General features: G+C 38.4%; 1 protein-coding gene and 1 non-coding gene across 2 annotated transcripts; one reads left to right on the forward strand and one right to left on the reverse strand.

The window, feature by feature from the left end:
• Nucleotides 1-1,790: 1,790 nt before the first annotated feature.
• On the reverse strand, nucleotides 1,791-1,897 carry LOC121973920. Its single transcript, XR_006109825.1, has one exon. It is a non-coding gene; the product is annotated as a small nucleolar RNA R71 (small nucleolar RNA).
• A 3,772-nt stretch (nucleotides 1,898-5,669) lies between these two features.
• LOC121972410 lies at nucleotides 5,670-8,553 on the forward strand. Its single transcript, XM_042524082.1, has one exon. The coding sequence runs from the start codon at nucleotides 5,788-5,790 to the stop codon at nucleotides 8,536-8,538; it is 2,751 nt and encodes a 916-aa protein (XP_042380016.1). The 5' UTR covers nucleotides 5,670-5,787; the 3' UTR covers nucleotides 8,539-8,553.
• The last annotated feature ends 11,823 nt before the right edge of the window (nucleotides 8,554-20,376 follow it).

The following is a 20,376-nucleotide window of genomic DNA, read 5'->3' on the forward strand; positions in this document are numbered from 1 at the left end:
CACCCAAGGAATGGGTTAGTCATGCCTAAAGGCACAACCACCCTGTGCCTCACCTCTATAAGAGGGGCAATTCATCTCCACCACAAGGGAGGAAGTTTGGAAGGCGAGAGGGGACTGTCTAGGTCAGATCCTTACACTCAGAGGCATCATCAGGGTGATCCGAGGTCGTCCTGCTACTCCATCCTCATTGACACTCCAAGATCTTCATCCAGGGGCTTCACTCGACTTCAAGGATAAGTTTTTTTCCCCTTTCTTTAGGGTTCTTGAAATTCTATATATTAGTGCTCTTGGATTGTAGATATTCCCATTATGGAGTAGATTCTTATTGTTCTACCATGTAGAAGGTAATTGTAATGTGTGGAATGTTGTAAACTCTATTGAATTGCTAACTTCCTTATTTGACGAAGCTTATATGACACTTGTTCTATTCGATGAAATGTTAGCTAGTAGGCTTTTCCTTATGAGCATGAATTTATATATCTAGATTGTATTTCTGTATGCGTAGATCTTATTTCTAAGTTAGATACATTGTTGTGTGTCTATATTGGGACTGTGTGTGAACCTGAATTTTCGTTGATCAGATGCATAATTGTCGTCTCTTTTGAGTGAACGTTCCGATATAGGTCAGTATGACTTTATGATACTTGTTTGAAGTTGAGTATTTAAGGTAACTATCTTTCTATATGGAATGTAACTTCCTAAGGAAGGGTAATTTTATGTCTGGATAAGTCTATCACTTGATCTAATGGGCTTCCCATAATCATACGTAATCTAAAGAAGTATACCTAGAGGAGACTTTGTGACAGGAGGTAATATACAAAAATCCGGATTCTCTAAGTTACTTTTTCAGTTAATGACATACTTGGTTACTGGCAAGGGAAGTATTCCGATACACCGTCGTGGGGTAGAATTTAGTAAATGTTTAGACTGTCCTATAAACGTACAAACAGAGAACTAGGAATGGGCTAATTCATAGCACAACATCCATCATTACAATGAATCCTTCGACCTTGAATATTTTCTTAACACAGGACTTCCTTAGTTATCTTTCTTTACTTTTATTTTCGCGTCTTAGTTAAAAATCCAAAATACTCGTTTATCGATTGTTGTCTAGCTAAATTTAGAGTGCAAAATCAATTAGTATTTAATCCTCAATCTTCGTGGAATTGACTTGTACATTTTATTACTTGACGATAACTACGTGCTTGCAGTTTATCACATTAAATTTTTGACGCCGTTGCCGGGGATTGAGTGTTTGAATCTAATTAGTTTACATTAGAGTTTGTCTAGATAATTCTGTAATTCTTAAATTCTTATATTCTTTATTCTTTATCTTTCATTACTGCATTTTCCTTCTTGTCTTTAATTTTATATTTCTATGTTTTCTTATAATTTTTTTAGATGCTATAAGCACTAATATGTGAAGTAGATCCTTAAGAGAATTCTTTGCACCCATTTCTGCAAGATTTTTATCTCCGATTGTGCAACCTCATATTGAAGCAAAGAGTTTCCAACTAGATCCACAAATAATTACTATGATACAAGGTCATAAATTTGGAGGGGAGGTATCGGAAAGCCCATATCTGCACCTTAAGACATTCTTGGAGCTTTATGATACGATGAACTATGAGGGTGTCTCAGTGGATGTCATTCGGTTGATGACATTTCCTTTTAGTAGCAAGGACAGGGCAAGTACTTGGTTTTATTCTCTCCGTCCTCAAAGCATCACAAATTGGGAGCAATTAGAGCAAAAATTTCTAAATCATTTTTTCCCTCCAAGCAGAATAATGTTTATGAGGAAGTGCATTACAAGTTTTGCTCAAACAGATGGAGAATCTCTATTTGAAGCATGGGGGAGATTCAAAAATTTACTAAGGCAGTGCCCTCATCATGGTTTAGAAAGGTGGTTGCAATTGCATATATTCTACATGGGAATTTCTTTCTCAGATAAATTTTTATTGGATTCATCAACTGGAGGCTTTTTTATGAACAAAAGTGTGGATGAAGCATATACATTAATTGATCAAGTAACAGTGAACCTTCATGAATGGTCAAATAGAAGTTGGATGGAATTTCCCCCGAAGGTGCAAGCCATGAAGGTAAAAGAGTCTGCCAAACAAAATATAGTTTAACCATCCAAGAGTTTTGAAAATCACAAGCCACAGAATAAGGGGTTCGAACAGTTGGAAGCAAAGATTGATAGCATAATTTCAAAATGGTTCAAACATGACTTCCCTCCAACCCAAACAAAGTTTAGTGAACATTGTAATAATATTAAGTTGGGAAGTGGTAAGAATCATAAAAAACTTCTAGAGAAAGACTTGTATATAATTGAGAAGAAGAACAGTAAAATACCACAAAAACTCAGTTCCATTATTCCAGAAAGTGTCCAAAGGCCACAAGTACCTTTCCCTCAACGGTTGATTACACCATCAATAGAAAAGCAAGTTGAACCACAACCACAAGCTCAATCATTCCCAAGACCTCTGCTTAGGATTTCTTTTCTACAAAGGCTAGTGGGGACTAACAAAGATGAAGATTTTAGCAAATTCTGTGATATCAAAATGGTTGAGTGCAAATTTCTTGATGTCTATCAATATGACCTCTGCTTATGTCATAAATTAATTAAAATTATGACATAGTAAATGAGGAAAACAGTGAGTACTTCATATATGTATATCTTACCATAATTTGGAGTATTATCCAAGCAAGATTTATTATGTTGAGCCATTAAATAAAGGGAGAGTGAGTGTGATATCAACAAATCTAATTCACGAAGAATAAAATACTCTATAATGTATAAAAGCTTGAGTTCTTCACTAGCTCTTTATCACTTTGCTTGGAAAAGAAAATAACAAAATTACATTAGCCTTTATATCAATGAGCATGACTAGAATCATTTGCAAATTCAATTTCATTCAAATACAAAATGATAATTTAGTTTTATGTCAAATAGCTCCGTGAATTGGGTGAATGAAGTTTAGATTTTACATAATTTTAAGAAATGAAGTTTAGAAATGTAATTGTCTAAAACCTTCCATTTTCTATGTTATAGAATTTTAGGAGGCAATATGTCATAGTTTGTTTAATGCAATACAGAAAATTAGAGTGACGATATAAAAGTTGAGGTATACCATACCTACCGTGAAGAGCAAACAAGAGCCCATCTAAAGAATGGGACACATTCACTTGACACAATTTACTCGAGAAGTTAAAGCAATATGAAATGCATCAATCTGTACTAAAGAAAGTTGAAGCAAATGGAGTCTTTTTTTAGTCTCTGATTTACTTTTATGACAGGGTAGGTACCATGTTAGGGAAGACCCTTGTTGAGTCACCTCCATGAGCACAAACCAAAGGAGGGTTTTTGATCTAGCTATAATTGCATAGTTATTTTTGTGACAAATAACTGATAAGCTAAAATTAAAATAACAAAGAAAAAATTGTGGGAGGGGAGGGGAGGGGAGGGGAGACTTGTTGAAAGATGAAATGGAAGTAGAGAGGAGAAAGAATAACAAAAGCAATATGAAGACACTACCTCCTTACATCGATGAATAATTAGGGAAGAAACGATAATCGTGAGTGTTTGATTGTAATTTCTAGGTCAATACAAATTAGGGGAACAAGTTAACAATAAAAGCAACCCTTATAATATGTCACTTTCACCGGTTAAATAAGTCTCTGTTGAGTTTTTTGGGCCGCGAAAACCGCGTTTTCGTGTCGCGGAAACCCCGAATCACCCATGCCACTGGATCTCGTGTGAAGGATAGATTTCAAAATTTAAATACGAGTACGAGTTTCTACTTAGATCTACTCCTAGACCTACATGAAGAAAGATTTATACCTTTGATGCGAAGCCCTTCGCAATCCCGCTTGTCCTCGGTTCGCCGGATCTCGAAAGTGTCAAAGTAGACACTTCTCTATGTGTATCTAATAACCATGATTTTACTGCATTATTTTGATTCATATATGCATGGTTTGATGTTGATTTCATAGTTTAAATCATGGTTACATCACATTTTGTGCATAATGTGTATTTTTGGATTTAATTACAAATTATATTATTTTTGGTATTATTTGATGCTAATATTTGATTCTTATTTTGTAGGCATCAAAGGATCTTGAATTTGGATCTATTTGGACCGAAATTGGGCTCAAATCGGAGTTCAAACGAGAAGATCAAGCTTTGGGTTGATTTGGGCCGTTCATCAAGAATAGGAGAGATCTGAACCATCTGTTGAAGATCTGGCCGATCCAACCTAATGGGGAGCAAATCTGAGCCATTGATGAAGATCCAGAAGTTTTGATCCAGATCTGAGTTCATCTAGCCATTGATCAAGCTGAATTAATCTGGGCCGTTCAATGAAGACTGGACCGATCTGGGACATCCAGTGATGATCTGATCGATCTGACCTACGGAAGGGTAGATCCAGACCCTAGATCAAGATCAGTACCTTCGGATCAGATTTTGGATGACTTTTCACCGTTGATTTAGCCCGGAATCATCTCAGCCATCCGTTCAGATCCAGATCTGATTTAAATCTGAGAAGCTACAGTAGCATTCATCTTCGTCGATTCCTCCACGCACAGTAGCTTCGTCCCGGTGCGGTTTTCTCCGGATTTCGGCCCCTTTCTCTTCTCCAATCGATCTCTCAAGCTTCAATCTCGGTGGCGACATCCCGATCATCTGGAGCCATCGGAGAGTGTTCTCTCCGGTGGAATTTGGCTCGCGGCATCTTCCTTTTCCAGCTCGATTTGGTGGTGGTCCTCCAAATCCAAGCTCCGATTCCCATTAGCAACATTCGGAGGTGGTCTTCCGGTGTTCCTGAGCTTCACTCGACGTTCATCCGCGTTCCACAGCCTTCCATCAGATCCAAAGTCAGATTTCCAGATTTTCGGCATTTTCTTGGGTTTTGGGATGTTCTTAGCTCGCCGGGGGTGGTCTGTCGGCGTTCTTGAGCAATCCTGGAACTGATACGCTGTAGAGATGCTCCGCTGAGGTCCAAAGTTGGGTGGTCTCGACTTTGGCACTCTTGTGTGACGGCAAGAGTGTGAAGTTTGGTGAGATTTGTTGTGAGTTGGATTGGTTAGGGTTTATTTCATTTTGTTACTGTTTTTATTATCTTAGAACAGATCCTTTTGATGATTGTTCTGTTTTAGCAAGTAATTTAGTATTTTATTACTTAGTTTAAGTCTTATTGGATGCTTGGTTAATTGTTAGGTTGTTAAATTTAAGCTAGGGTTTTATTTTATGCTTAAGATTAGATTTAATTGAGTCTTGCTATTTTATTCTTAGTTTAAGTGTGTGTTAATAATTTAATCACAACGTAGAGTGACAATGCGTTTGGGTTTGATTGTTGGCACACAAGTAAGTTTCATTTATGCATTAGATTAATTTCTTAAATGCTGTGCTTTCATTTGTTAGATTTAGATTTAAAGCTTTAAACCCCCCAATTCCATTTTTATGTCGAAAACCCCAAAAATAGGAATAAAAGACAATCCTAAAATTACATCCTACCATTTGTTCCTCGAGAGATCGATCCTGGGCTCGTTACTACAACATTATTGTGAAATTAAGGGGTTCAGTGAAATATACATTATTAATTTGATTAGCGGGTGTGACAGACTTCGCTGACTAAATTTTGGCGCCGTTGCCGGGGACTACTTTTAAACTTTGCTAGAATTGTTTATTTGTTTTGGATTGTGAATAATTTTCTCAGCTTTAGTTTGCTGATTTTTTCTGATTTTATTGAATATCTACTGAATTTTGATTGTTTATTGGCTTGCATGACTAGGTCTTCCTTTGCAACATTGCTTGAACTTGACCCGGAGATTGAGAGAACCTTTTGGGCTTTAAGGAGACAAGCTAGGTCAGCAGCAACTTGTGAGAGCAGAATTTCAGAGATGGATAATCAGATAACAGAAGGGGATCGAACTATGAAAGAGCTTGCAGCACCAGATGTGGCTTATAAGTACTCATGCATCACTTATCCAGATTTGGCAGGAGATTTTGAACTCAGATCAGGACTTATTCATCTGCTTCCCAAATTTCAAGGCTTATCAGGAGAGGATCCCAACCGCCATCTACATGAGTTCCATGTGGTTTGTTCCACCATGAAGCCACAAGGGATATCAGAAGAAGACATTAAGTTGAGGGCTTTTCCATTCTCTTTGACGGGAGCAGCTAAAGACTGGTTATATTGCCTTCCAGCTGGATACATTACTAGTTGGATTGATATGAAGAAAGCATTTTTGGAGAAATTTTTCCCAGCTTCTAGGACTGCAACTATCAGGAAGAGCATTTGTGGTATTCAACAAGTAGTGGGAGAGACTCTTTATGATTATTGGGAGAGATTCAAGAAGCTGTGTTCGAGTTGTCTACAACATCAAATTAGTGACCAGCTTCTTGTTCAATATTTTTATGGGGGTCTACTTCCTATGGATAGGAGCATGATAGATGCAGCAGCTGGAGGAGCCTTGGTGAATAAGACTCCAAATCAAGCAAGAGAGTTAATTTCAAATATGGCAGAAAATTCACAGCAATTTGGGAGTAGAGCTCTTGGGACTAGAGTGGTTAATGAAACTCATTTGGTTTCGAATGAGCAACAAGAAATCAGAAACAATTTGCAAGAATTGACCTCTCTAGTGAAGCAAATGGCGTTGCAAAATTCGAGTCATGTTTCAAATTTTCCTTTATCAATGATGAAGTTGTGTGGAATTTGTTCAAGCCAAGATCATTCTTCGGATCATTGTCCTAATTTATATCAAGATGAATCTGTTGCAGCCATTTCAAGACCTCAATTTCAGCAACACAAGTATGATCCCAACTCTTCAACTTATAATCCGGGATGGAGGGATCATCCTAATTTGAGGTATGGGAACACATTTTATCAGCAGCCAACACAAAATCAGATTGGTCAGCCATCATTTCAGCATCAGCAGAATCAACATTATTTCCAAAACCATCCAGCAGTTCATTCTCAGCAAAATCAGCACTTCCAGCAGACACAATTTCAGCAAAACTTCAACCAAAATCAGCAATTTCAACCATTCCAGAATTTTCAGCATTCGAATGTTGCATTTCAGCCACAATTTCAGAATGCACAGAATCAGCAAAACCATTTCCAGCAAATTCAGCAACCTGTGCAGAATTTCCAGCAGCCAAGCAGTGCGAATCAGCATCAATTTCAGCTTGCACTTCCATCTTCTACAAGTCCTAGATCAATGCAACCTCAGCACAACTTTAGCAACTCAAAAATTGAAGATTTGATGCAGCAAATGATGCAACAGCAGCAACACCAGCAAAGAACTGATACAACGCTGCAAAACATTGAAAGACAGATTGGGCAACTTGCTAGCAACATCAATCAAATGCAAAATCAAGGATCTGGACAATTACCTTCACAACCCACTCCAAATCCTAAGGGAAATGTGAGTGCATTAACTCTGCGAAGTGGTAAACAAATTTCAGATCCAAAACAGAATTGTCCGGTAGAAGCGCAGCAAAATTTTTCCAAACCATTTGCAGCTTCGAGTTCACAGAATTTCCAGAATTTTCCAGCCACTTCAGAGCAGCCAGATACTGCACAGCATGGGATTACTGGAGCTGATCAGCAACATTTCAATCAACCGGAAGTTTCAGATTATGATCAAATTGATGGAGCAGATTTCGGCTTGGAATTTACTCCAACAGCAGCTCAAAATTCAGCACAGAACCTGGGAAATTCTAGGCAGAATCTGGACAGAACTTTTAACCAGCAAGAAGCAGAGCATTCCACTCCATTACCTTTCCCTCAAAGAAGTATACAACCAAGAAAAGAAATGGAGGAAGAAAAGGCTAGGGAATATCAAGAATTGGTGAAATTATTCAGCAAGGTTGAAGTGAATGTGTCTTTGCTTACCATGATCAAACAAATTCCAAAATATGCCAAATTCCTCAAGGATCTTTGTGTGCACAAAAAGAAATTAAAGGGGAATGAATTGATAAGTATGGGAAAGAATGTTTCAGCATTACTTCAGCCAGTTCCTCAGAAGTGTGAAGATCCAGGAGTTTTCACCGTGCCTTGTGTTATAGGAGATTGTATTTTTGAGGATGCGATGTTAGATCTTGGAGCTTCTATTAATGTGATGCCTAAATCAGTTTTTCAGTCATTAAGAATTGGGCCTTTGCAGCCTACAGGTGTAGTGATTCAGTTGGCCAATAGAAGTCAAGCACACCCAGCTGGAGTGATAGAAGATGTATTGGTAAAAGTGAGGGAGTTAATTTTTCCTGCAGATTTTTACATCTTAGACATGGAGGGTGATGTGCTTGCAAACAGGGCTCCGCTTATTCTTGGACGTCCATTCTTGAAGACTGCTAGAACGAAGATTGATGTGCATGCTAGGACTCTTTCTATGGAGATAGGAGACACAGTGGTTAGATTCAGCATTTTTGAGGCTATGAAACATCCTAGAGAGGATCATTCTATACTTAGCGTGGATATCTCAGAGGAGTTGGATGACATGGATTTCTTGTCAGATATTGATTCAGATTTGTAGGTTTCTGATTTTGGCCAAGAGAATGAGATTGTTTCTTTGTTGGAAGAGATTTTAGAGGTGGAAGGAAGTGGTAGTTCAAGTGAATGCGTAGGGGATTGCTTAGGAGAAGCATTACCCCAAGGATCGCCCAGACAGGAAGAATTATGCGTAGGGGATAGCTTAGGAGAAGCTCTACCCCTAGGATCGCCTACAGTTGACCCGACACAGGAGGAATTGAAGCCATTGCCTCAGCATTTGAAGTATGCCTATTTGGGAGAAAATCAGCAGCTACCTGTCATCATAGCTCAGAATTTGGAACCGGATCAGGAGGAACGATTGTTAGAGATTCTGAGACAGCATAAAAAGGCCATTGGATGGACTCTGGCAGATATTCCTGGGATCAGTCCTTCCATTTGTATGCATAAGATTCACTTAGAGGAGGATGTGAGGCCAGTGAGACAGCCACAGAGACGACTAAACCCATTGATTTTGGATGTTGTAAAGAAGGAGGTGACTAGACTCTTACAGGCAGACATTATTTATCCGATTTCTGACAGTAAATAGGTCAGTCTCATCCATGTGGTTCCGAAGAAGTCAGGGGTGACAGTGGTAGCTAATGAAGAGAATGAACTGGTGCCCACGAGAGTGAAGAATTCCTGGAGAGTATGTGTGGACTATAGAAAGCTGAACCAAGCAAGCCGAAAGGATCATTATCCACTTCCTTTTATTGATCAGATGTTGGAGAGGTTAGCAGGTAAATCCCATTATTGTTTTCTTGATGGGTACACTGGTTATTTTCATATTTGCATCGACCCAGAGGACCAAGAGAAGACTACCTTCAGCTGCCCTTTTGGTACATTCGCGTATCATAGGATGTCATTTGGACTGTGCAATGCTCCAGGTACTTTTCAGCGATGCATGGTGAGTATTTTTGGTGATTTATTAAAGCATTGCATGGAAGTATTCATGGATGATTTTTCTGTTTATGGCTCTTCTTTTGATGCATGTTTGGAAAACTTGTCTCGAGTTTTGAGTAGATGTATCGACACGGATTTGGTATTAAATTTTGAAAAGTGTCACTTTATGGTAGAGCATGGCATTGTTTTAGGTCATATAGTCTCTAGGAAAGACATTGAAGTAGATCCTGCTAAAGTTAGCGCTATATCTTCTTTATCTTACCCCGCATGCGTGCGGGAGGTGCGAGCTTTTCTTGGTCATGCAGGATTCTACAGGAGATTTATTAGAGACTTCAGTAAGATTGCTCTACCATTGTCTCAGCTACTTCAGAAGGATGTTTTATTTGATTTCGATCAGAGGTGCAGAGAAGCTTTTGACAGATTGAAGGAGGCTCTTACTTCAGCACCTATTATCAGACCCCCAGACTGGTCCTTACCTTTCGAGTTGATGTGTGACGCTTCAGATTATGCAATGGGACCTGTACTAGCACAGAGAGTGGATGGAGCACCCCATGTTATTTGCTATGCTTCCAAGACTTTGGACTCAGCTCAAGCAAACTACACAACAACAGAAAAAGAGCTTCTTTCTATTGTTTTTGCTTTAGATAAGTTCAGATCATATCTTCTTTGTTCTCATGTGATTATTTTTTCTGATCATGTAGCTTTGAAGTATCTCCTTAAGAAGCCTGATGCAAAGCCTAGATTAATCAGATGGATGTTTCTGCTTCAAGAATTCGACATAGAGATACATGATAGGAGCGGGAAGGAGAACTTGGTTGCAGATCATTTGAGCAGGATTGAAGGAGACTTGGACCATTCGGCCATTGATGATGATTTCAGGGATGAGCAGCTTCTACAGCTGCAGGGTGAGTCTCCATGGTATGCGGATCTAGTGAATTTCCTAGTTGCACATGTTTATCCCAAACAATTTTCAAAAGCTCAAAAAGATAAATTAAAAAGTGATTCAAAATTCTATGTTTGGGATGATCCTTATTTGTGGAAATTTTGTAGTGATCAAATCATTAGGAGATGCATACCTGACTCTGAGTTTCAGTCTGTACTTACTTTTTGTCATTCTTTTGAGTGTGGAGGACATTTTGGACCACAAAGAACTGTTAGGAAAGTATTAGAATGTGGTTTGTATTGGCCTACTCTTTTTCGTGATGCCTATGCTTTTTATAGATCATGTGATAGGTGTCAACGAACTGGGAACATAGGACTTAGAAATGAAATGCCTCAACAATTCATTTTATTTTGTGAGATTTTTGATGTTTGGGGTATTGACTTTATGGGTCCATTTCCTGTCTCTTTCGGATTTGTATACATTTTATTGGCAGTTGATTATGTTTCCAAATGGGTGGAGGCCATTCCTACTCGGACTGATGACTCTTCTGTTGTTGTTAGTTTTGTCAGGTCTCACATATTTTACAGGTTTGGAGTACCCAGGGCGATCATTAGTGATCAAGGGTCTCATTTTTGTAACAGACACATGAAGGCTTTGCTACATAAGTACGGGGTTACACATAAAGTTTCTACATCCTATCACCCGCAAACAAATGGGCAAGCAGAAGTGTCTAACAGGGAGGTGAAATCAATTCTTGAAAAGACTGTGAGACCGGATAGAAAAGATTGGAGCAAAAGACTTGAAGATGCACTTTGGGCATATAGGACAGCTTTCAAAACCCCTATTGGAATGTCCCCTTACAGGATTGTGTATGGAAAAGCATGTCATTTGCCTGTGGAGATTGAACATAGGGCATATTGGGCGGTTAAAGCATGCAACCTTGATAGTGACACGGTTGGAGAAGAAAGAAAGTTGCAACTTCAAGAACTTGAAGAGATTAGATTGGAAGCCTTTGAGAACTTATGGATTTATAAAGAAAAGACCAAGAGATTTCATGACAAACAAATTGAGGTGAAAGATTTCCAAATTGGTGACAAAGTACTTCTATATCGATCTCGTCTCAAATTGATTAAAGGAAAGTTGAGATCTAGATGGGAAGGACCTTATTGTGTTACTAATGTGTTCTTTTATGGAGTGTTGAGATCCAGGATAAGTCTACTGGCCGGATTTTTAAAGTTAATGGACAAAGGCTTAAAAAGTTTCATGAAGGAGTTAAGGGCTTGGTGGTGGAGGAAATGGAACATGTTGATGCTATCTACCCGAGCTAGAGGGGAGTTTCACTTTATCTTTTGTTTCTTTGCAAATTAATAAATTTTAGGTGTAGGTAGTTTTCTTATTTGTTTAGGTAAAATTTTGGTTTCATTTAGAATTTTCTTGCATAAATAAATTTTGAGTTACATTAGTAGTTTTTATTTTTGCATAGTTATAGTTTTGCACTTTAGGTGCATGATAGTTACCATTTCTTTAAGCTTGATAGTCTTTGTTTTAGGAATAAATGGTACTTCCTTCTTTTGACATTTCCTTGTATCATTTTAAGGGATTTGAAAAGGGATGTAAATTTGATTATCTTGTTTAAAGACTTTATTGCATGAATGAACTCTAGGATTGCAAGAGGTTGATACTAGTGATGGATTCTTGATTGATGAAATGGTATGATAAATTTTATTTACCTAGTGAGGTTTGAGCCTATTTGAGTGATGCACTTGTAGCTTATTTCACTCTAGAACTTGCTTTAAATCTATTTAATACCACTAGAACAATATTAAGTCATTTTCATGAAGGTTACTCCATTGTCACATTGCTCTCACCTATTTTTGCTATTTCTCTTGTCATAAATCATCATATCTTTATTCTTTTCTCATGTTTTATTTCTTTGGATGTGGTTATCTTGGATGATATGTGATGATTTTATTTTGGCCGGGACGGACAAAAGAGTAAGTGTGGGGGAGGTGTTTAGTTCGAATAGGTGCTGGAATTCTGTGTTTGAGGAAGCAGTGAAGGATGATGCTGGAATGACAGAAATGAATAAGTGCAGAATTCAAGCATGACAGATTTTGAAGAGAAATGTGGAAATTTTGTGCCATTGCAAGGGCAGCAAGAGAAGAGGTTAAGTGTTAATGTTAGTGAATAGATTGGAATTCGGATGCATGGACAGTTTAAAGAACAGAATTCTGAAGTGCAGTGCTGAATTTGTATCAGTTTTGTATCAAAAACAAGATTGCAAGATTCAAAATGACGGAAGTTTAATTGGAATTTAAGAAGAAGCTGGAGACAAATGGTATGTACCTGTCATGGCAATTGCAAGATAAGAAAAGAGGAATCCAGAAATTTTGTCAGGACAACAGAATTGAGATTTATTTGTAGCTGTTGAAATCTGATCACAATGGGCTATAATGGAGAATTTAATTGGTGACTATTATTTCATCAATGAAGCACTTGAATGGAGTATCAATTACTTTGAGAAATTGCAGGAAAGGAGCAGCAAGTGAACTTGAACAGTGAGGAAAATACCAGAACCAGAATTCATAATCAAAAGGGAACAAGTGTGTGCAACTCTTTCATTATCAGCATTGAAACCCTTGGAATTGAATTGAAATTCTTGAATTTCTAGCAGCAATTTGTGTTTACTCCCTTTCCATTCTTTACAAATGGCTGGACAGAATTCTGAAAGTGTCACATTGCTGGAATTCAGAAATTGCAGTAACTTCCTACTTGATGTCACTTGCTGAAACAAGACAGAAATCAAGCTACTGTTTGATTAAGTGATTGTGAAGTTTTATGGAATAAATTGTGAAGCTTGAACAGAGGAAGCAGTAACATCAGATGAAGTTATCAAGTTTACCAATATGAATTCAGAATTTTGTGAGGAAAGAATGTAGAACTGGGAAATTCTTTAGCTGAGAGCTGTGGGAGTATCAAGAATACAGATTGAGGTCAAGTAAGAGAGAAGCTCAGATGAAGTGCTGAAACACGAAGTAACAAATGGATATTAACATCAATAGCTTCTATAAAGATTCATTTCAATCACTAAAGTTTGAAATGGCAAGAAATTTTTCAGCAGTGAAAAGCTGAAATGGTTTAAATGATAAGAATAAGAGAAGACAGTGATGTTGAGAAGTGATGTTCAATCTGAGAATGAATGTCAGATCTGAAATTGAACAAAGAGGAAGATGGCTGAAATGACAGGAATGAGTATAGTGCAGAAAATCAGTAGTGCAGATTTGCAGGAAAAAATGGCAGTTTTTTTTGTGCCAATTTGGAATGAGAATTGTGATGAGCCAGAGCTGTTGGAAAATGGAAGGTCTTTAGATATGCATTGTAAAGGGTCTATATAGACATGATGAAGGAGCATTGAAAATTTTTGTGGCTGAACATGATAGGTTGATACAAAGTCCAGCATAAAAAAAAAACTGAAATCGGCAATGTAGAATGGAGTTTGCATCTTGGGTATCAGGCTATTAATGCAGTATGGAAAACTAAAATCCAAGCTGAAATTTTTGTGTCATTTTAGTAGAATAAGGTAAGCCTTGTAGCTGAACAATTGTTGAATCGGATGACAAGATAGAAGAAGTTTAAACCTGCTAATGGATCCTAATGCAGATTTAAATGCAGAACAGTTGGTCCATAAGGAAGTTGCTGATTTGTGCCAGTATTTCTTAAGATGTTCATTTCTGTATCTAATTTCTGGATTAAATTTGATCTGAATGAATGAGACTAAAGGCCCTTGCAATTTAATGTCAAGTGAGTTATCTCAGAAGTTTATATGCTGAAATTTTTGCTGAAGAGTCCTCATTTCAGAGTTAAGAGATTAGAGCTAAAAACTGTCCAAAGTTTGAAATTCAATACTAAAGGAGTCAAAAACTGTAATTCTTGAGGTATTAGATTTTGGAATGGCTGAATTTAATGTGACTACCAGCTGAAAAGAAGTTGATGTCTGAAAAGACATATGGAGACCTTGAGGTTTATTGCAGATTAGAGTCCCTTGCAATTGGGATTGGAAGAATAGAATTTCATGCTTGGCCAAAAATTGAACATCACGTAGCATTCTAGTGCCATATCTTCCACCTCAAGTTGAAATTGTCTTCTTCTTTGCTTGATCAGAAGTAACTCTTACCTTTACATTTTAATTTGCTTTTCTTTCCAAATGGTTGTAAATTTTCATGAATGTGCATCTTAATATCTGTGATGGAGGTTGAATTAGATGAAAAGCAAGCTTATGGTAGTGGATTTGCTATGAGTAGCTTGAGTGCCCTCCACCTTTGCCAGATTTGAGATTAATAGAGAGCCACCTCAAATTACCTTGGGAGAATTAGAAATGTTATCATTTTCACTTTATTCATGATGGATGAAATTTACTAAGTATCGAACCAAGGTGAAAATAGAGGTCATGAATGCGTGAGTCTATGAAACTTGATACTTACTTGTAACTTCCTTTTACTTTCTTTTAGATATGATCAAGAATAGTTAGGAGAAGGAGGTACCATCTTAGTTGTTATTTTAGTTGACTCACTTGCACGAGGCGTGCAAGTATAAGTGTGGGGGAATTTGACAAGTTAGGAATTGATACATTACTTTTGAGTTAATTTGTGGTGTTCCTTACACATTTGCACATTTTAATTTCCAATTTTAATCATATTTTTCAAACAAGGTCTTTTAGGAGCTTTATGTTATTTTTCCTTTTAAATGCATGCTTATTTCTCATTATGTGAATTTGACTCATGATTCAAGTGGAGGCTTGGTTCACTCAACCAAATGGACTCCAAAACCCTAATTGACCAAGTGAACTCAGACTCGAGTTACACATGAGCTGGACATGAACTTAGGTCTCAATTGGAAAAAAAACCCTAGGTATAAAATCAGAGTTTGGTACGGTGAACAGTGAGCTCGCGCACTGTTCATCGTGCCAGTTTTCGTGACGGCGCGACGCAGCTCCCTCCCTTCTTCCAGAGCTTCGAACAAGCTTGTCCTCACCGACGTGGAGTTCCTCAACCTCCGACGATCAGATTCCGACCATCGGTTCTCATCAACGAGCTGATTTGGCGTGCGGCGAACTGTAGCGGCGAGCTGCGATTTTCAGCTCAGACCAACGGCGTTCTTCTGGTCTGAGTTTCCATTCCTTCACAGGATCATTGGCGGTGGTCCTCCAGTGATTCTGAACCATTTCCGACAGCATTTCAACGTTCCCAGCTTTCTTCGTCAGCTCGCGACACCATTTCCAGAAAACGCAGCAGAGAACCATTTCAGAACTGACCTTCCTGAAATTTTGTGAGCTAATGCAAGGAAATCTGAATCGTCTTGAAGCTTGAGAACACCAGATCGATTTCTGCTGGAGTGTTCTCTGCAGATTCCTTGTGTGACGGCAAGGAGAAGACAAGTTTGGTTTAAGATTTGGTGTAGGGATGTTTAGATTTTCTATAGTTATTTCTCTGTTTAGATTTTCCTGTTTCTGAAATCTTTGTTTCTGAATCTGATAGTTTATAGTCTGGATTTAGTTGTAGTTTCATTTTCTACATGAATCTGATATGCTTAGTTCTATTTTTGTGTGCTGTCTAGTTCTGTTCGTGCAGCAGAATTGCTGCAGTTCTATCTTCTTTGTCTGAAATTAGCATTTCTGTTTTAACCTTTTATCCATTGATACTTTAGTTGGAGTTAAAGAGTAGAGAATTTGTAGTGAGATGAATTAGATGTGATGTTTAGCTCTTGCATGTTTTGGTTCTGTAGTTAGGACAACTTGAATTCTGCAACTTGTTTTCGTGTTCTGTTTAGTACAATAGGTTCTGCTGTGTTTTGTTTAAGCTATTCATTAGTTTATAAGTAAGTTGCATTTTGATTCTACATTAGGTAAATTAGGTCAGCTAAGCAGATTTAGTTTCTCTTTAATTGCTGGTAGTTTGAGATTAGTGATCTAGTTTAATCAAGATGAATCTGGAATGTGCAGGTTTTAATAATCACAGCAGGTTGAGTTTTATTTAGCATAAGCTTACTTCTACAAATTTGCATCTTTGCAGTTTTATAGATTAGTGCAGCAATAGTTGAAGTTTTGTTTCTTTTGGTTCTTAGAATTAATTCTGCAGTAGGGGAATTTAAGTTCTTGAATTCATTTCTAGTTCTATGATTTTATTTTGAATACCAAATCCCTATTTTATAACTAGAAAACCCAAAAAGTGTGTTCTTAATCCAAAACAAGCACGTTCTAGCATAATCCTCGAAAATTCGACTCGGGCCTTATGCTAAAACATTTCTTTGTGTAGTTGTGGGTTTTCGATCATAATATTAATTTGGGAGTTTATTTGTGACATCAATTAGAGAGATGACCAGTATCCACACAAGCAAGAGATGGAGAAAAATCTCTAAGGATGTGCTAGCAACCTTAGAGATCAGTAGGGAGGAGAGGGAGAGCAAGAAGAAAACTCAAGAGGAAGAAGAAGATGGAGTTACAACCACTTGAATGAAAAATCAATTTTTTCATTCCACCTAAAAGTGGCCGGCCACTTCAAGGCATGTAACCCCCATGGAGTATCAAGAGTCAAGTCTCTTGATCTCCTCCATGAGGTAGCATTTGGTCAAGTCAAACTTGACCAAATGAAGAAACCTTGATGATGTGGCATTGGTCAAGTCAAAGTCAAGTCAAAACTTGACTCTTCATCTTCCTACTTAAGTCAAGTCAAACTTGACCACTTCTCTCCCTTGGTTGATCTAATATAACCATTGGTTCAAGTCAATTTTAATTTAATGAATCTCTATTCATTGAATTAAATTAATTAAATGAGTCTAAGTCCAAATTAGACTCACTTAACACATGAACCAAATTGAGTCCAGCTCAATTAGCCTACTTTGGATTACTCTCAATCCAATTTGGTTCATCATATGAACGTAATCATTTAGGTTTATCTAATGAACCTAATCTCCATCTAATTGCCCTTAGTGTGTGGCCCTATAGGTTCTTGTAACGTTGGCAATGCCCCTAAACCCATTTAGGAGCATAAGTAATCAGCGGTATCTAGTAACACATCATTACTACCCAAGTTACAAGAATGTTGAGATCCAACATCACCTTGTGACTACTAATTGTGACTCCTCACAAAATATGACAAGTGTCCTTCTATCCTAGACATCTAGATTGATCAATGTGAGGCATAGACCGTGTCATCCTCTAATCAATCTAAATCTTAAACTCCAAGTAGACTCACTCAATCAAATGAGCTCAATATCCTATATTGACTCATTTGGGCATGTCCATGCACTTCGTGGTCTCACTCTATCAAGAATATCGATGTCTCTCCCGTCATATAGGAGGGATAGATCTCATCTACATCACTCACATCCCTCTGCATAATTCGTTACATACCCAGTAATCGCCTTTATAGTCCACCCAGTTACGGGTGACGTTTGACGAAACCAAAGTACATAACTCCTTATGTAGGGATCCATGGTGACTTCAGGTCTAAGGACTAGTAGTCATACTAATAGCCACATGAGAAAGTATATGACACTCATATAACGATCCATGATACTTTCTCATGGCGGGTCATTCAGTATACATTCTCCAATGCATACCCATGTGTTAACTTGATATCTCTATATCCATGACTTGTGAGATCAAGTCATCGAGTTGACCTACATGCTAGTCTTATTGCATTAACATTGTCCCTGAATGTTAATACTCGACTAGGAATGATTATGAGTAGTGTTCCCTATATCATCTCACTATCGGTTCGACTAACCGATTGATATAGGTGAGAATCGTCTACTCAATGACGTTATTATACTTAGTTTATTTGGCACCAATACAAGTAAGTATAATAACCAAAAATCAAATGCCTTTATTTATATAGAATATGATATAACAAGTCCAAAATACAATCATCAAATGATTGGTTCTAGGGCTCTAGCTAACAATCTCCCACTAGCACTAGTGCCAATCAGTGTAGGCTCTAAGCCCCAATGACCTAGTGTAACCATCATGCTTCCTCTGTTCCAAAGCCTTGGTCAAGGGATCTGCGATGTTAGCCTCTATAAGTACTCTGCAAATCTTCACATCTCCTCTCTCGATGATCTCTCGAATGAGATGGAAGGTCCATTGGTGTGAGCGAGGTTCCTTCGATTGCTATAACTTCATTGTTGTCACAATAGATCTCAATGGGGTCAGTGATGCTAGAACCACCCCAAGTTCGATGATGAACTTGCGAATCCAACGCCTCCTTCACGCCTCGACGCAAAGAATGACTTTTGTTGTAGAATCACCATCAGATCCCGCTTCAAACTCTTCCAGTGACAACACCACCATTAATGCAAAATACGAACCCCGATCGCGATCTATAGTCATCCGGTGCCCGAAAGCTAGCATCATCAGAACCCTTTACGCCTAGCTCATCATCGCCTCCATATATCAAGAAATATTCTTTAGTCCTTCTTAAGTACTTAAGAATATTCTTGACCGCTATCCAGTGACTTTCACCTGGATCTGACTGGTATCTGCTCGTCATGCTCAAAGCATACGAGACATCAGGTCGAGTACATAGCATGACGTACATGATCGATCCTATGGCTGAGGCATAAGGGATCTGATCCATGCGGTCTCTCTCCTCTCTAGAAGAGAGACTTTGAGTCTTCAAAAGACTCACACCATGTGACATCGGCAGAAATCCCTTTTTGGAGTTCTGCATGGCAAACCGTAGGAGTACCTTGTCAATGTATGTACTCTGACTTAGCCAAGCAATCTCTTAGATCTATCTCTATAGATCTGTATCCCTAGAATGCGGGATGCCTCACCTAAGTCCTTCATTGAGAAGCAACTCCTTAGCCAGGTCTTGACAGACTGAAGCATAGGGATGCCCTTCCCAATGAGTAGTATGTCATCCACATACAATATGAGGAAGACAACTATATCCCCTACAACCTTCTTATAGACACAAGGCTCATCTTCATTCTTGATGAAACCAAACTGTTTGATTGCATCATCGAATCGAAGATTCCAGCTCCGAGAAGCTTGCTTTAGTCCATAAATGGACCTATGCAGCTTGCATACTCTGCTAGTATGCTGTGGATCTAAAAAACCCTCAGGTTGTGTCATGTACACATCCTCGAGCAGGTTTCCATTCAGAAACGTGGTTTTGACATCCATCTGCCATATCTCATAATCATAGTAGGCTGCAATAGCAAGCATGATCCGAATGGACTTAAACATCGCTACAGGAGAAAATGTTTCATCATAGTCAATACCATGAATCTGCTTGAAACCTTTAGCTACCAAGCGCCCCTTATAGATATGTCTATCCATGTCAGTCTTTCTCTTAAAGACCCACTTACACACAATGGGTTTTACCCCTTCAGGTGGATCAACCAAAGTCCATACTTGGTTGGTGTACATGGATTCCATTTCAGATCTCATGGCTTCTAGCCATTTCTCAGAATCTGGTCTCATCACAGCTTCCTGATAGGTGGTAGGCTTATCATCTATGAGCATAACGTCATCATGGTCAGACAAGAGAAATGAGTATCTCAAAGGCTGACGACATACCCTATCAGACCTACGAAGAGGTATGTCTACTTGAACTGGTTGTTGTTCCTCAACTCTTTGTGGAACAACATCATCCACAACACTTTGTGGTTCCAGTTCGACTTCCATTGAGGCTTCAGTGCTAGGATCCGCATCTTGAACTTCTTCAAGATCGAATGTACTCCCACTAGTCTTTCTAGAAACAAAGTCCCTTTCTAGAAAGACTCCAGTCTTTGCCACAACTATCTTGTGCTAACTGGGAATGTAGAAGTAATATCCCTTAGTTTCCTTGGGATATCCAATAAAGTAGCACTTGTCAGATTTGGGTCCTAATTTGTCTGAGACTTGACGTCTAACGTAAGCCTCACAACCCCAAATGCTCATGAAAGACACCTGTGCATCTCTCCCAGTCCATAACCTATATGGTGTCTTTATCACGGCCTTGGATGGAACTCGGTTGAGTATAAAAGCTGCCGTGTCTAAAGCATAGCCTCAAAGGT

This window comes from Zingiber officinale, chromosome 4A (assembly GCF_018446385.1).
Source record: "Zingiber officinale cultivar Zhangliang chromosome 4A, Zo_v1.1, whole genome shotgun sequence".
Classification (NCBI taxonomy): domain Eukaryota; kingdom Viridiplantae; phylum Streptophyta; class Magnoliopsida; order Zingiberales; family Zingiberaceae; genus Zingiber; species Zingiber officinale.

Coding starts and splice junctions, on each gene's coding strand:
- LOC121972410 (XM_042524082.1), top strand. CDS start 5,788: ATGACTAGGTCTTCCTTTGCAACATTGCTTGAACTTGACCCGGAGATT.